The sequence below is a fragment of the Osmerus eperlanus genome, chromosome 26 (assembly GCF_963692335.1).
Source record: "Osmerus eperlanus chromosome 26, fOsmEpe2.1, whole genome shotgun sequence".
NCBI lineage: Eukaryota > Metazoa > Chordata > Actinopteri > Osmeriformes > Osmeridae > Osmerus > Osmerus eperlanus.
This window is the reverse complement of record NC_085043.1, coordinates 7,701,763-7,715,221: the sequence shown is the minus strand read 5'-3', so window position 1 is coordinate 7,715,221 and position 13,459 is coordinate 7,701,763. Positions and strand designations below refer to the sequence as shown.

At 38.8% G+C, this 13,459-nt stretch overlaps 1 protein-coding gene across 4 annotated transcripts; it reads right to left on the bottom strand.

Annotated features, from left to right (window-relative positions):
* Window positions 1–23: 23 nt before the first annotated feature.
* Window positions 24–11,988, bottom strand: lhx9 (LIM homeobox 9). 4 transcript variants are annotated; one of them, XM_062452731.1, is made up of 6 exons: window positions 11,859–11,988; window positions 8,708–8,923; window positions 7,519–7,721; window positions 6,653–7,008; window positions 4,295–4,497; window positions 1,262–3,675 (listed from the first exon to the last, which is right to left on the bottom strand). In XM_062452731.1, the coding sequence occupies exons 2-6, from the start codon at window positions 8,879–8,881 to the stop codon at window positions 3,421–3,423; spliced, it is 1,191 nt and encodes a 396-aa protein (XP_062308715.1). In that variant the 5' UTR covers window positions 8,882–8,923; window positions 11,859–11,988; the 3' UTR covers window positions 1,262–3,420. The 4 variants fall into 4 exon arrangements, with proteins under 4 accessions (XP_062308717.1, XP_062308718.1, XP_062308715.1 ...); XM_062452733.1 differs by lacking the exons at window positions 1,262–3,675; window positions 11,859–11,988 and adding an exon at window positions 24–1,225 and having other exon boundaries at window positions 8,708–9,205; XM_062452734.1 differs by lacking the exon at window positions 11,859–11,988 and having other exon boundaries at window positions 1,260–3,675; window positions 8,708–8,909.
* Window positions 11,989–13,459: the final 1,471 nt, after the last annotated feature.

The window sequence follows — 13,459 nt, the reverse complement described above, 5'->3', positions numbered from 1 at the left end:
CCATTTCAATAATAATATAAAGATGAGAATGAAAAGTTTTAATTCAAAATACTTTTGCCATAACAGATGTACTCCCCCTCCATTGTCTCCACCTGTAATCCTACACTTACTGGGCAAATGTTTTGTAATGTCATGCACTGCTAATGAAATTTCATGTACTTGTCATTCGGCACACTGCATGCATAAATCATCGCTTCTAAAAATAACTCCAATGTTGAAATAAGCAAGTAGTCTGGTAGTTAACGTGCTGCACTGTCGGTTGACAAAGCAATCCTCTTGACACAAATCAATCCATGTCCTTGTGACTCTGGACTGCAAGCTTTACTGTACGGCCATCAAGGACTGAGTTTTCATAATCTTTTATTTTACAGCTGACAGTGACGATACAATGCATAAAACTAAAGAACACATCTCAAGGAAAATGCTACCAAGTTGATGAGGTGCATGCAAAATTTGAATTTTCTTCATCTTTCTATTTCATTTTTGTTTTTGTTTACTTCCTTCCATCGGTACAGCCAGATGGCAGAGCGAGAACCCTGCAGTCCTCTTCCTCCTCCTCCTCTTCATCGACTCACATTTGATGGGCATCCTGCTACCGAGTTTTAAGGAGGCCGTGTGTTTACAAAATGACATTTGCGACAAAATAAATGTTTCTAATAGCAAGCTGATATTCTGATAGGGATGAGTGTCACAATAATGTATATTTATAGTGTTTGTAGTGTGTGTAAGTGTATCTGTGTGTGTGTGTGTGTGTGTGTGTGTGTGTGTGTAAGTGTGTGAGTGTGTATTTCTAGTGTAATCTTATTAAATGACGGCTGTCCTTTAATCACAGCGTATTCCCTTCTGCGAGGTTGCTCTGCTTCATACAGTTATATTACAATACAGATATGTTTTCACTGTGAAAACGATTTCAATACAAATGGCAATGTCAAGACTTTTTCACAATGCGATCTGAAATATCCCACTTTATGTTTTTCCCACCGTGTGTGAATTCAAACAGGAAGGACAAACCTGTTGTACATTTTGGATTGAAACAGGTTTTTTTGTCAGTTAATTTTTTTGTCAGTTTTTTTTTCTGTCTCTCAATTTTCTATCATCTTATCCTAATATTGTCTTTGTCTTCAATGATGAGGAATTCCGATCAAAGTTTTCCCCTTCTGATAATACTTTAGGGAATTTTCAAACGTCGGGAAGTATGGCTGTAATGCCCCAAGATTTGTTCTCCCTGAAAGAAATCATAGAGTAAGAATATATTAACTACAGAGCAACCTGGCTTTACGGGGTCTGCAATTACTCTTATTTCACTTTAGGTGTACTAAAATAATATGCATATATCACTGTATGCTCAGAAGCATTCCTTCGATTTCAATTTTAAAAAGTATCCATGTTCATGCATTAAAAAGCCATTTTCATGTTGTTGTTTTGACTACAGGGTTTAGATGCAAATCCATGGGGCATTACATTACAACTAAAAACATCAGAAAATAGGAAATTTAAATTAAAAATGGAAGCAAAAATGTGGAAAGTTTTTAATCGCTCATCAATAATTGAATGCTAATTCATTTGCTGATGTGATAAAATAAAACGTAGTATTTAGGAAACAAACACAAAAATGGCAAGTGTAATGAAAAATAAAACTCAGTTAAAGCAAAGTATTTTTATTCACACAAATTTAATAAGATATATAACAACCGTTTGGTCCATAAATATTTAAGGAGAAATAGCTTCTATACACCATCTTTATCAAGAAACAGGGAAACATGGACAATCTTGATAGAACACTTACTGTACTCAACTATCAACACGATGATCAATATATAAGATTCTTGGATTTACCAACTATATCTCAAAGAGTGCACAAATGCTTTCTATGACATCGCTGCCCCCTTTGAACAGGATACACCATAAAAAGATCTTCAGATATAAGATGCAAAACAGTACAAAACTAGTGTGGCGTCGAGAGGATGTGAGTCAGTCAACAAACAACACATAAATCCTGAATTTCACAACCTTTCTTCCAAGTTATAGCATAAGGCACATAGTAGAACTGAGTTAGGCATCCACTTTTTGAAGCAGATCTAGAGTAACACTTTGTTCTACAATAGAACAAACTGTGACACAACAAAATGTTTTTAGCCACCCCAGTAAAGATTTGCTCACTATCTCTCCTCTCCTCTCCACTTCCAGCCAAAAGAATAATGGTTTTGGTGTGTTCAGTGGCAATTGTCTGTTAAGAAAGGATAAAAATGGCCCAAAACGATAGAAACAGGGAGATTGATGTATCTTCTTACTGGCTACCTGTAACAGCTTGACTTGGTCTGAGGTCAGCTGACAGGCCTGCTGCTCTACTCTGAAGCATCTCTCTTCCTCCCTCCAGTCTTCTCCAAAATTACATTGTTACCCTGAGCAACGTGATAATAATGCACTTTCGCTGGGCGGCTTGTTGTCACTGTGCAATTGAATTGATCCGTAATTCCACGGGCACACTGATTTGAATATCGTGAATCAATGAACAGATTTGTAAAAGTGCTCGTATGATGTAAACAATCTATTAAATAGTGCCCCGCTCACTGTGGTCCAATCAGAATTTCTGTTTCGTTTTCTTGTTGAAAGCTGTCTCTAATATCTATGTGACTCCACTGCAGGTTGAACAGTTACCACTGTACAGATGGACAGATTTACTCAGCTCTTAAAAATTCTATCACAGTTGAGGTGTCAAAACAAAATGCATGTTGAAGTTGTAGCATTTACTTAGCATATGAGTTGTAATGTTTGGGTTCATTTTTTAAGTTTAACATTTATCTCGGTGTAATAGGTCTGTGGCCTATTACATCTGGGCCTAAAGGCTGAAACAGTCTGAAGATAGATCTGGGTTTTCAGTTACATTTAATAGCACATTCTGCAAAATCTTTCAATATTTCCCCCGTGTAAGGAAAGATACGGATTTGCACATACACAAATTACTTAGGGTAAAAATTCAAATGATTTGAAATCAACTTGTAAATGATACAGAAAGTATTTGAAACTGCTAAACTGTATCTCTTTCAAATCATGACGACAAATGAAATAAAATGAGGTACAATGATCCGATTTCTTCAACAAAATAGTTCCACTTGGGGTCTGTCCAAGATTGTTGAACCGTTTTAGTTAAATTTTCAACACCGTCCACATCCAAATGTCCCATTCGCAAATCAATCACTGCTCTCTGTATTTCACTACAGACTCAGCTGCCAAGCGTTTGCAAATGCTACACATCAAAATAATTTCTTTGTATTTAAATGTTCTTGTTGTGTGTACAGCACAGTACTCTCTATTCCAATGAGCTGTCTCTGGTTTCTTAAAGGTGTCATTTCAACAACAAAAAGAAAAATCCAAAATCGAGTCGAGAACAAAAACAATGAATCTGCTAGAGCTGACGTGTTAGAAAAGGTTTGTCAGGGTAGTTTGTGAAGGGCTCCCCGAATCATGGCTGTCCAAGCTAGAGGTCACGGAGGTCACTACTGTGATTGAGGGATTGGTCAGGTCTGTAAGAGTGGCCGCGCTGGAGGGGGGGCTCAGTGCTCCGCTGTCGGATGAGGGTGGAGGGAGAGAGGAGCCGTCTGCCTTATCAACACCCCCATTCTCCTGTCGCAAAACGTTCCTTCTGAATTTGGCTCTTGCGTTTTGGAACCAAACCTGCAAACCAATTCCCAATGGCTTTACTTTTGTTTATGTCTTAGTCTTAAAGAAAATAATTATCAAATTATGCCTCTCCTGCTTTTCTCTACAATACAATGGTTACGTATTTGGTTGATATCACAATGTGCTTAATTAACTACAAGATTCTCCACAGTTCAGTACAATAGGTAGATTAAAATGAAATAGGCTGCTGGTTTTCTCCCCACAATTTTGGTCTTAAAGAGTAGTATTTTTATTTAAACAATAGCAATAATTACCAACTGTGCTTGCTAGTCGGATATTTGACCTGTGGGAATGATTGTGAAAATGTTGCTTTCACCACAGCATTTTTTGTTTGAACACTATTTTTTTGTGCACTCTCTAACTGCGCTAATCACCCTCCAAGAGTTTTGGAAGTCCCCCATCCTGTCCTTCATAAACACCCCTGGCCTTCAACCCCCTTCAGATCTGCACAGAAGACCAAACACCCCCTAGATACAAAACCAATGGAAACGGAGGACCAAACTAAGCAGAAAAGATGACTTAGATGGATTTGAATGTCATGATCAAATAAGAGTGTCATGAAACAGGGGGGACAGGGGTGACAGTGACGAGACGGTCAGCAATGGCTGCTTACCTGCAGAACTCTTTTGGTGAGGCCCGTCTTCTGGGCCAGCTGCTTCAGGTCCTTGGCGTCAGGGTTGTGGTTGATGGCAAAGTAAGACTTCATGGTGCGGAGCTGGTGGTGCTTGAAGGAGGTACGCATGCGCTTGGTCTTCTGTGAGGGAGGGTAGGCCTGCTGGTCACGGTCCAGATGATCGGCCTCGTTCTCGTTACAACCTGGGAGAGGGAACGCCAAGAGGTTTGTCAGGAAAACAAGCCAGTAAGGAGCAAACCAACTGCTTGTTAAGGGTTAGGGTTCAAGGTGCGGGGGGGGGGGGGGGCTTCATAAATGAATGGGACCCCATTGTGATTTAGTATTTTACAATAGTGTTTGATTAATTTCCTTCATCTTATTAATTATTTTAAGCCATCGATGAATTTAGGACTGTTTGAAGTGGAATTTAGGGGAAAGGCCATCATGCTCCATATTTTAAACAGATTAGTTTTGTTTATAAGATAACTTTTATAAGCTTAAAGAGAACACAAAATATTAGAAATTTGTAGTGAAAAAAAAGGAAAACAAGCACAAAATAAAACTTTTCAAAACATATCAAGACATATTAATAAAATTTATTAAACAATAGTAATTGTTATAGCTCTATTTTTTTGCCTATTTTAAACAAAGTATAAGTTATGGTAGGGGTCAAACCTGTGCTAGATGGATGTGTCAGCTTATATTTTGGACATACAATTTCTGTTTCTGTCCAAGCGTCTGCTGTGTGTCTAAAATTATATTTCCACGATGTCCACGTTAGCAAATGAACACTGATTTGTATCAAAAAGTCATTTTTGAGCAGTTGACAGTGCGTTACTTCCATTCCGAAACAATCCACCAGGGGTCTCTACAAGTAAGCAAGCAAGCACGGAAAAGACAGCAGGGTTGGAATTGAGCTCTGGAGTTAAAGCCTCATGAAAACATAAGGAAACGTTGTCGTTCTCAGTGGCAAGAAACACAGGATATGCTCAATGCTGCTACCATAAAAACAGCCATTTTAAGCAGATAAATAAGATAAATTATGTAGGATGTATATAGACCATAATGTTTATGAACAATGTCAGAACTAGAACCAATAAAACGATGTTTTATTGGAGAAATAATCCATAACCACAGATCACTTGATCAGATAGGTTGTTCGGTCGGTAGATTAATTGAACACCCAGTTGTTTTAAACTATTCATTGGGTGGGGTAATATGGTGATGTGTCCCTGGCCTTTTATAGTTGTGCTATATCATTATTTTGACGAACGAACTTGAACAAAATGTTCAGCTTGAAAAAAATAACTTGTATATGTTTGACTACTGACCTATATTAATATATGATAAATAAAATGCATTGCCCCGACAATTACAAAGTGTAGGCCTATAATCATAATTAAATATTATACATAATTTGAACGTGTGAGTCGTTCAGAATCATTTTGTTCTCCTAAATAATTTAGCGACATTTGACAAACACCCCGTGTTCATTTGAGATCGGATTCATTGTAGGCTAATCCTTTGCCTCGGCGTCTGAGAACTGTGCTGAGAACTGAGTATGATTCAGAACTAGTTGGAGGCCAGGGATTCCAACGTCACCTTTAATTAACGAGAAACAATTAACACGCAGATTGCCCTTATTCGTCTCTATTCATGAAGAACAGAAGGAACTTGGCACACAATGCCAAACTTTCTCAACCGGATAGTAATTGTAAAAAGGAGCAACAAAAGAGACGCTGCTGGGCTGGATTCTAACCTTCAGCGTCTGAATGCCATTTTCAACCTAAAATTAACAGTAATGTAGGCTATATAACGAGTATTTGTGCCGAGGCAATTTTCCCCATAGACAGACAATCGAAAGATTACAAGTTTAGCGGCGGTGCATTTAAGCAACGATAGCAAATTACCGTTGTACCCCCTGCACGTGCGTAGGTCACCAGTTCACGTTCATGTGTATAGCCATGTTACGCATTCGATGACCTAATATGACTCTTAATTATAAACGCCGATCGAAAGGCTGTGGAAATTAGGTCAGTTTTCGATTGAAGTAAAGCTATTCCTGCTGGTAGAGATGGTGGAGATAGGTTTTACTAAAGTCCAGGCCTGGACATTTTTAGCGACGCATAATGACGCTGACATGTTTTCACCTCAACATAGGCCAAAGACAGCCTATAGCTTATTTCAGACAGTTCTTAAATTTTAACAATGCACAGAACTAAGCAACATCTGTAGTTTGACATTCCCAAATGATGCTCGCTGTATCGCGTATAAGCCTACATTTTGAGCTGTTAGGAAACATTGCCTTGAGTGTACAGATTGTTCACAGCATCTCAATTCCTCAACCAAGGCCCTCACCTGAGTTGTAGCTGGCAATATCTATCCCCATGGCGGGACTTTTCCTTTTCCGCGGCCTTCCTTTCTGGGCTGTGCCGGTACCATTGAAGTAAGGCAGAGACAGGCCTGCGCCCTTCCCAGCCAGCTCAGCGTAGTTGAGTTGCGGATGGTAGTCCCCCTGGACCAGAGTCTCGAAGTGGACTCGGCAGTACACCAGGCTATCCTTCATACCGAAGTGGTCGCCCGTGGTGAGGGTCTTGTTGCACGTGGTGCATGTGAAGCAGCTGAGATGGTACACCGAATCCCGCGCCCGCATAACCATCTCCGACGCAGATATCCCGAGATGGCAACGTGCGCACCTTTGCACGGAGAACCTTCTGAAACAATGACACAACTGTTTAAAATTAAGCTTAGAGAATCTTTAGACCGCATCCGTAATCTAGACGCACACATAGCCTATATTTGTATTTTAATCTGTTAATGATTAACCTATACTCCACACACTGTGGTTTATTTTTCAATAGCCTGGAAGGACATCTGGCAAACAATTTCCTATAGGTCTTTTTTGTTGTTGTTTAAGTAGGCCTATTCACTGGATTAAACAATGACCAAAATAATATATGCCTACATTGCCTAAAAAAATTAGCTTTTGGATGTATTTTGCAGTATGTGAGTGTCTGTCGGAGAGAGAGAGAGAGAGAGAGAGAGAGAGAGAGAGAGAGAGAGAGAGAGAGAGAGAGAGAGAGAGAGAGAGAGAGAGAGAATGTGTGTGTGTGTGTCAGCGTGTGTATCATGTGTTTGTGCCAGAATGTGTTTGTGTCAGTGTGTATGCTATATGTTGTTAAATAAGCTACATGATAACATAAACATAACATTATTTTTCTTACCTGTAGTAATCCTCTTTGCAATAGATGCTCCCATCCTTTGCAAAACACGTTAGCTCCGACTCCAGAGCCAGTTTACATTCACAGCATTTGAGACACCGTAGGTGCCACTGTTTATCCACGGCAAGGAGGTAGTATCTATCCGAGATTTTACCCCCGCAACCGGCACACAAGGCGGGCTTCTCTGGGCTCATAGAAGGCATTGTCTGGGAAACAGACACGAAAAAATTAAATATAATGTAAGACTCTACACATACATATTGTTAGGCCGTTGAATTGTAGCTGTCATAATTCAATAGTCAAATTGTACAGGCCTGGTATAAATGTATTAGTCTTATAAATTTGGTAAACGGTACAGACAATTGTGTACCTGAGAGACTCATCCTATCTGACAAAGTTAGGCAAACCCACATAAATTACGTTTTGCTGAAAAATTATGTATCCAGAGAAATCCAATGAAACATAGCCTAAGCTACTTCTACAGGGCCCAATTGCAGAGATTATGCCTACATTTCCTTACAGTTATGTGTTCTCTAAAAGTACCATAAGGATCTTACAAATAATATCGGTCTAATACAAGAACAAACAACAGTTATACATTAGGCCTACTGTCGTATTAATAATACAAATTGTCTAGTGTTGATTATACTCACAACAATTGCATAGGCCTATCTGGCTCATAACTAAGACTAAAACTGCAAAAAAGTTAAACTGAATTTTTTTTAAATTAATACCATTAGACCTAGGCCTACCACTAAGCATACTAATATTAACACCATTACTATTAATAGTAACAATATTACGGTGCTGTTGTCTTTTTTTTAGCATTGATCTAATTCGTAATTTGTTTTAATGAGATATCTAATACATTTCATAGACAGTTAGTAGCGAACTTAATCAGAAATGTAATTAGAGGAAATATAGGCTATACCAAATAAGGTCAATTTTTTTGACCTTTTTTATAACATGCAGAATCTGATTCTGAAAATATTGTTCGGCTATGAGACGTAATTGTTGACATACTCCCTATAGCCTCAGTGAAAACTAAAATGAAATACAACTTATATGAACTGGCAAAAACTGGCCTTAGACGTCCACTGAAAACAGTAGCCTATCTCTAGGCTTTTCTGATTTATTTGCAAATCAACAATTATCTTGGAGGCGATAAAATGCAAGTCTGCTTTACTCTTACCGATTCTCTACCATTTAGCTGCACGCCTTTAGCCAGACGCGAGTCCGTTTTAGACCTCCTCTCCATCTCCTCCATGATTCCTTGGATATGATCCCCGGAGATCCCGTGGAAAAGCATGACTCCTGGATGCAATGTGCAACTGCTCGCTTCTGCCTTGCAGCCCACAACTTCCATAAACAGCGTTGCGCCCCGGACTCTCAGCGCATCCGACTGACTCTGAGGCGAAAGAGGCACACACACACTAGTTCTCAACTCAGCTCCCCTCAAATGCCAAACTAAAAAAGGTTACAACTCGGTGGAAGAAAAGTGGGAACACCGTGGTGACTAGGACAGCTTTCCCCTCCGTAGTCAAAAAGGTAGTCCAAATGGTACGACAGTCAGTAAAAACGTTGTAATGGTTAAAACTGCAAAAAATATATGTTTTTGTTTTCTCTAGACAGTCCCACCGATGTCTCGTTAGGGTTCCGTGTGCTTGAAGGTCAGGTTGTGACTGCCTGAATTTGAGAGCCGTGTCCTATTTGTGAAGAGAGCAAAAGCCTGCCCAGTTTGGATAATTTGGTAGGAGGAGTTCTCCCTCTCTCTATTGCCACTGATTTCTATTCACCAACAAAGAGCTGTCACTCTTCTTTCAAACCCCCGGTGCTGGCTGCGCGAGCATGGAGAAGCACTTTTTGGTATTGACATTTTCATTATTTTTAATTCCATTTGGTTAAAAAAGAACTAAGAAACCAGTCAGGTAGGAGTGGTCGAATTAGCAGAGCTTGTATTTAACGGTTTTATAAATATAGTTTGAAACATTTTCGATTTATGAACATGATGATATTCGTTTTTCCTATGTTTGGATTATAGTTTTCAGTATTGGGTTAGCCTATGTTCACCTGTAAGTGATAGGATACATTTCCCAAACGTTTCAATGTATTTAGAATGTAATCGTTGCTGCAGTTGGTTTGAACTTGCATGTTAGCCCATAACGTCCTTAGAATTAAACTATTACTTGCAAAATTAAATACAGTGTGCTGTGTCACTCCATATAGAGTTTGATAACGTATAAAAACTCTTGTTTGTGTGTGTGTGTGTATGAGTGTGCGTATGTATGTGTGATGGATAGGCTGTTGGGTGGGGCAGTTCAGTTTACATTAACCCAGAAATAATGTAGCATTGGTTTACAAAACATGGCCTCAATTAATTAAAACTCAACGCATAAGCATATACAATTGCAATAGACACTTCAGACAACGTTATGTAAAATGAGTAGGCTATATGCCTTTTTTAGTATATTTTTTTAAAAACTGAAGACCAACACTCTGGTGTCGTGTTAATCTATCTGTAAACGAGACGCATGCTTCCATTCAATCCGTTAGAGCTGTAATTAGGGTAAAACTAGATCAATGCTTTCAATGAATAGGCCTATACTCTAGTAGACACTAATGGATACCGACTGTCTGTTAATTAACATATACCTGGTATTTTATTGAAGAGGTTATTGGATAATAAAGTAAAGGACTTGATTATTGCTTAGCGTTGCAATGGCAATTGATTAGCTTTACAAAATTAAATACATAATTTTGCTCAATTTTCTCCATAGTCTGTATAGGCAAAAAAATCTGGATGTTGTGACTGAATTACAGTAGCCTAGGCCTAGGCCTTTTTTAGGATTTTTACCAAATCCGTACAGACAATAAAAAAGTCATTAAGAAATAAAAGTTTATGTTGGTTTGCCTTAAAAAATAACAAAAGATGACTTGTTCGTTTATGCCCCGATAGAAAAAAATAGGCAATTATGGTGCCGGAGGTGATAATACTATCGTCAAATCCAATAATTTTAGAATGTGTTACATGTTCATTTGTTCCCAAGGTCAGAAGTCGTGTATTTAATTGGGTCCTCTAGATAACGCCATTTGGAAACTGCTAAACTTTCGTCAAGGTGGATCCGCTGACAGCACTAGACTTCATTTGCGCTCCGTCAGTTTCTTACCACCAACCACTGAGTGGAAACAAGACACACAGGATTTCTTTTTACTTAGACAAAGAAAACAGAAGCGCCAGAGGAAAGTGATTCCAGCTCACTCCATGTGACATTTGCGAGTATATTTCGTGCAAGACACATGCATACAGCCGAGGCTACGACCCCAGTCCACTTTGATACGTATTTTATCATGTTTGTACTGGTAGGCCTACTGTGTAGGCTAATTACATCGTGAGCTGATTTTTTTACTCAGAAAGGTTTGACTTCAGAATTCAAAATGTTCCCTAAACCCTAGAAGCGTTTGCCTCTGTAGCCTGCAGCAATGACATTTCATTGAAATGAAGAGGGATTAAAACGTGTCAGTGTGTGCACGCGCGTTCCATGTGTTTAGACGAGAAGGTAGCCTAAATTAACGTATTTAAATGTAAATGTACAATGTTTTGTACACACCTAACAATAGGAGAATATAAAATATAGACTTGTCATTTGCCTTGTTAGATTGCGGTTTCTAACTTTTAGGTTTAGGACATTAAATTGAGCAGTTAACCCTAATTTAATGCATAATGTCGTCTTGATTTTTTAGAAAATGCCCATTGACCGTGCAGTATCAGTCATATTCTGTCTAATATATTCTTATCAGTTGCCCATTTTTGTTTTGATTGAGCCTATGACAGTAGAACTAGAGGCTCGTGTGTCATAGTGTTTTATCAGGGGGAAAAAACGTCATTTTCATTTTAAAATGGTTCCTTCAGTTAAATTTGGGTTGAAGTCGGAAGCAATTTAAAATATTCCGACAAGTTCTATTCTCGTCCGCTGTCATTGCCTTTCCTCTGCAGCCTGCTATAGGCCATACTTTGCAGAAAATCAGATGCACTAGCTTACAGTCCACTGTAGGCAAACCGTGCAGTGTCTTATCAATTCCAACCTTGATTTTCTTCCAAAACAAAATGTTGACCATGAACACTGTATTCAAAACAACACCGGATAAAATCCATGACGCGCCTCAAAAGTGACTTTCTGCCTTAATCCTTCATATGTCTGAGTGGGCTACATCATGTAGATCATCCTAACTTTGTTGTTTTTCTATCACTTTCTATTTCTTCTATTTCTTGCCCGTGTTTATCAATCTATTATTTGTCATCGTGTGACAGAAAAGATGCAAATTAAGCCTAAAATGTTGCTTACCTGTAACTGAAGTCACGTCGTCCGTGTAGCCTAAAACGTCAGTCGAGAAAGGCGGTTGAACTGTTGACTGGGAAGAGAGGAGATAGCAGAGATTCTGCCGGTAGATGGGGGTTGCTCCTTGTTTTTTTTTGCAGTCCCAGTGAGTGTCAATTAAAACAAACCCGCCGCTTGGCGAGAATATAAATATTCTACTCCCTGGCAAAAAAAACTCACACTCACGAATAATGAGAAGGTGTTTGCGTCGATGTTCATAATAGGAGAACAAGCATAGGCGCTTCATTATAAATGTGTCTCTGTTAATATAAACTCAAATATAATTTTCAAGTTTAATACCTTTTTATAGCCCAAGCTTTATAACGTGAATCAAATCGTCTATGGATGATCATTTTAAAGGAAAAAGAAAGGAATCCGTCGATTGACAATCAGAGTGTATCCTGATCCAACACACACACACTAATACATTGACTGTGATTAAATCAAATATTTGAATTTATGATTATGTTCCATTAACGTGGGATGTCTGTGCAGATAATTTCATGTAGTTCCGTTATTAAATGGTTAGGCTACTGAAACGAAAAACATACGAAAAACGTACCTGCACTCTGCAATTGAATGAGTTAGTTGCAAACATGGATAATGTGTTTTCCATGAAAAGATGCGTTCTACAACATCAATACAGTTCTTTGCCTCCAAACAGAAACAGGCTACTTGAAATCAGTTAACAATACGGCCCTAATAGAAACGGTGTTGATAAGTGACGATACGGAAACAGTTGGGTGTATCATGTCGGTGTCCCTGAACGCAGAGGTGTGTGTCACCTGCAGCATCCCAATTATGAAATGTCATATTATGTGTGTCGCACAGCCCTCGGGCAAAGTGCTCCACGACTGTGGCAATTTCACTCTAGGTCGTTTTATTCTAAGGTTACGGTGACTGAAAACATAGGATACTGTACATACCACAGATGGAAAACGATATTTCCTCAAAGAAAACGGTTTACATCGGGCCTATTATCTGTGTATTTACAGGAGTATGAACCTACGGCATGCTTAGCTCATCCAACTGAATTTGGAAGAAGTAGGCCTAGGCCTACAATGTCCTTGTGCAGTTTCCTTTGTAAATACATATTTAGGTCTTTATCAAATTATTATACAGGGCCTACATACGTTTACTGTTTTCCCAGAATTGCAAAGGCCTGCTTGCAACACAATTGCAAATGCGAAAGCGTAATATCATTTTAATTTAAAAGTAGAATCTTAGTAGAATTTTTCATGAAAATAGACAGTATGTTCTTCTAATTATTGATTTGATTTCCCCATGCTAAAGAATATGTCCTTATTGTGGGGGTAAAAGTAACAAGCTTGTAGGCGTATCCAGCAGTTGTTGCCCCACATTTGCAATCAGTTGAAATGTGATCGGCCGGCGTTTGCGGTTTCGCGAGCCAGCACCGCAACAAGAACCAAAGACTGACACTACATACATTTAATATTATCATATTTGATGGTGTATTATTCTGCTAACAGATTTATCTCTGCTTATTCCGCTTGGTTGACATCGCAATGTATCTCATCAATAATGCAACGACATGGATCCATTTAGCT

Coding starts and splice junctions, on each gene's coding strand:
- lhx9 (XM_062452731.1), bottom strand. CDS start 8,881: ATGGAAGTTGTGGGCTGCAAGGCAGAAGCGAGCAGTTGCACATTGCAT. Junction 7,722..8,707: donor AGCTAAATGGTAGAGAATCG/GTAAGAGTAAAG, acceptor TCTGTTTCCCAG/ACAATGCCTTCTATGAGCCC. Junction 3,676..4,294: donor TCACCAAAAGAGTTCTGCAG/GTAAGCAGCCAT, acceptor ATTGGTTTGCAG/GTTTGGTTCCAAAACGCAAG.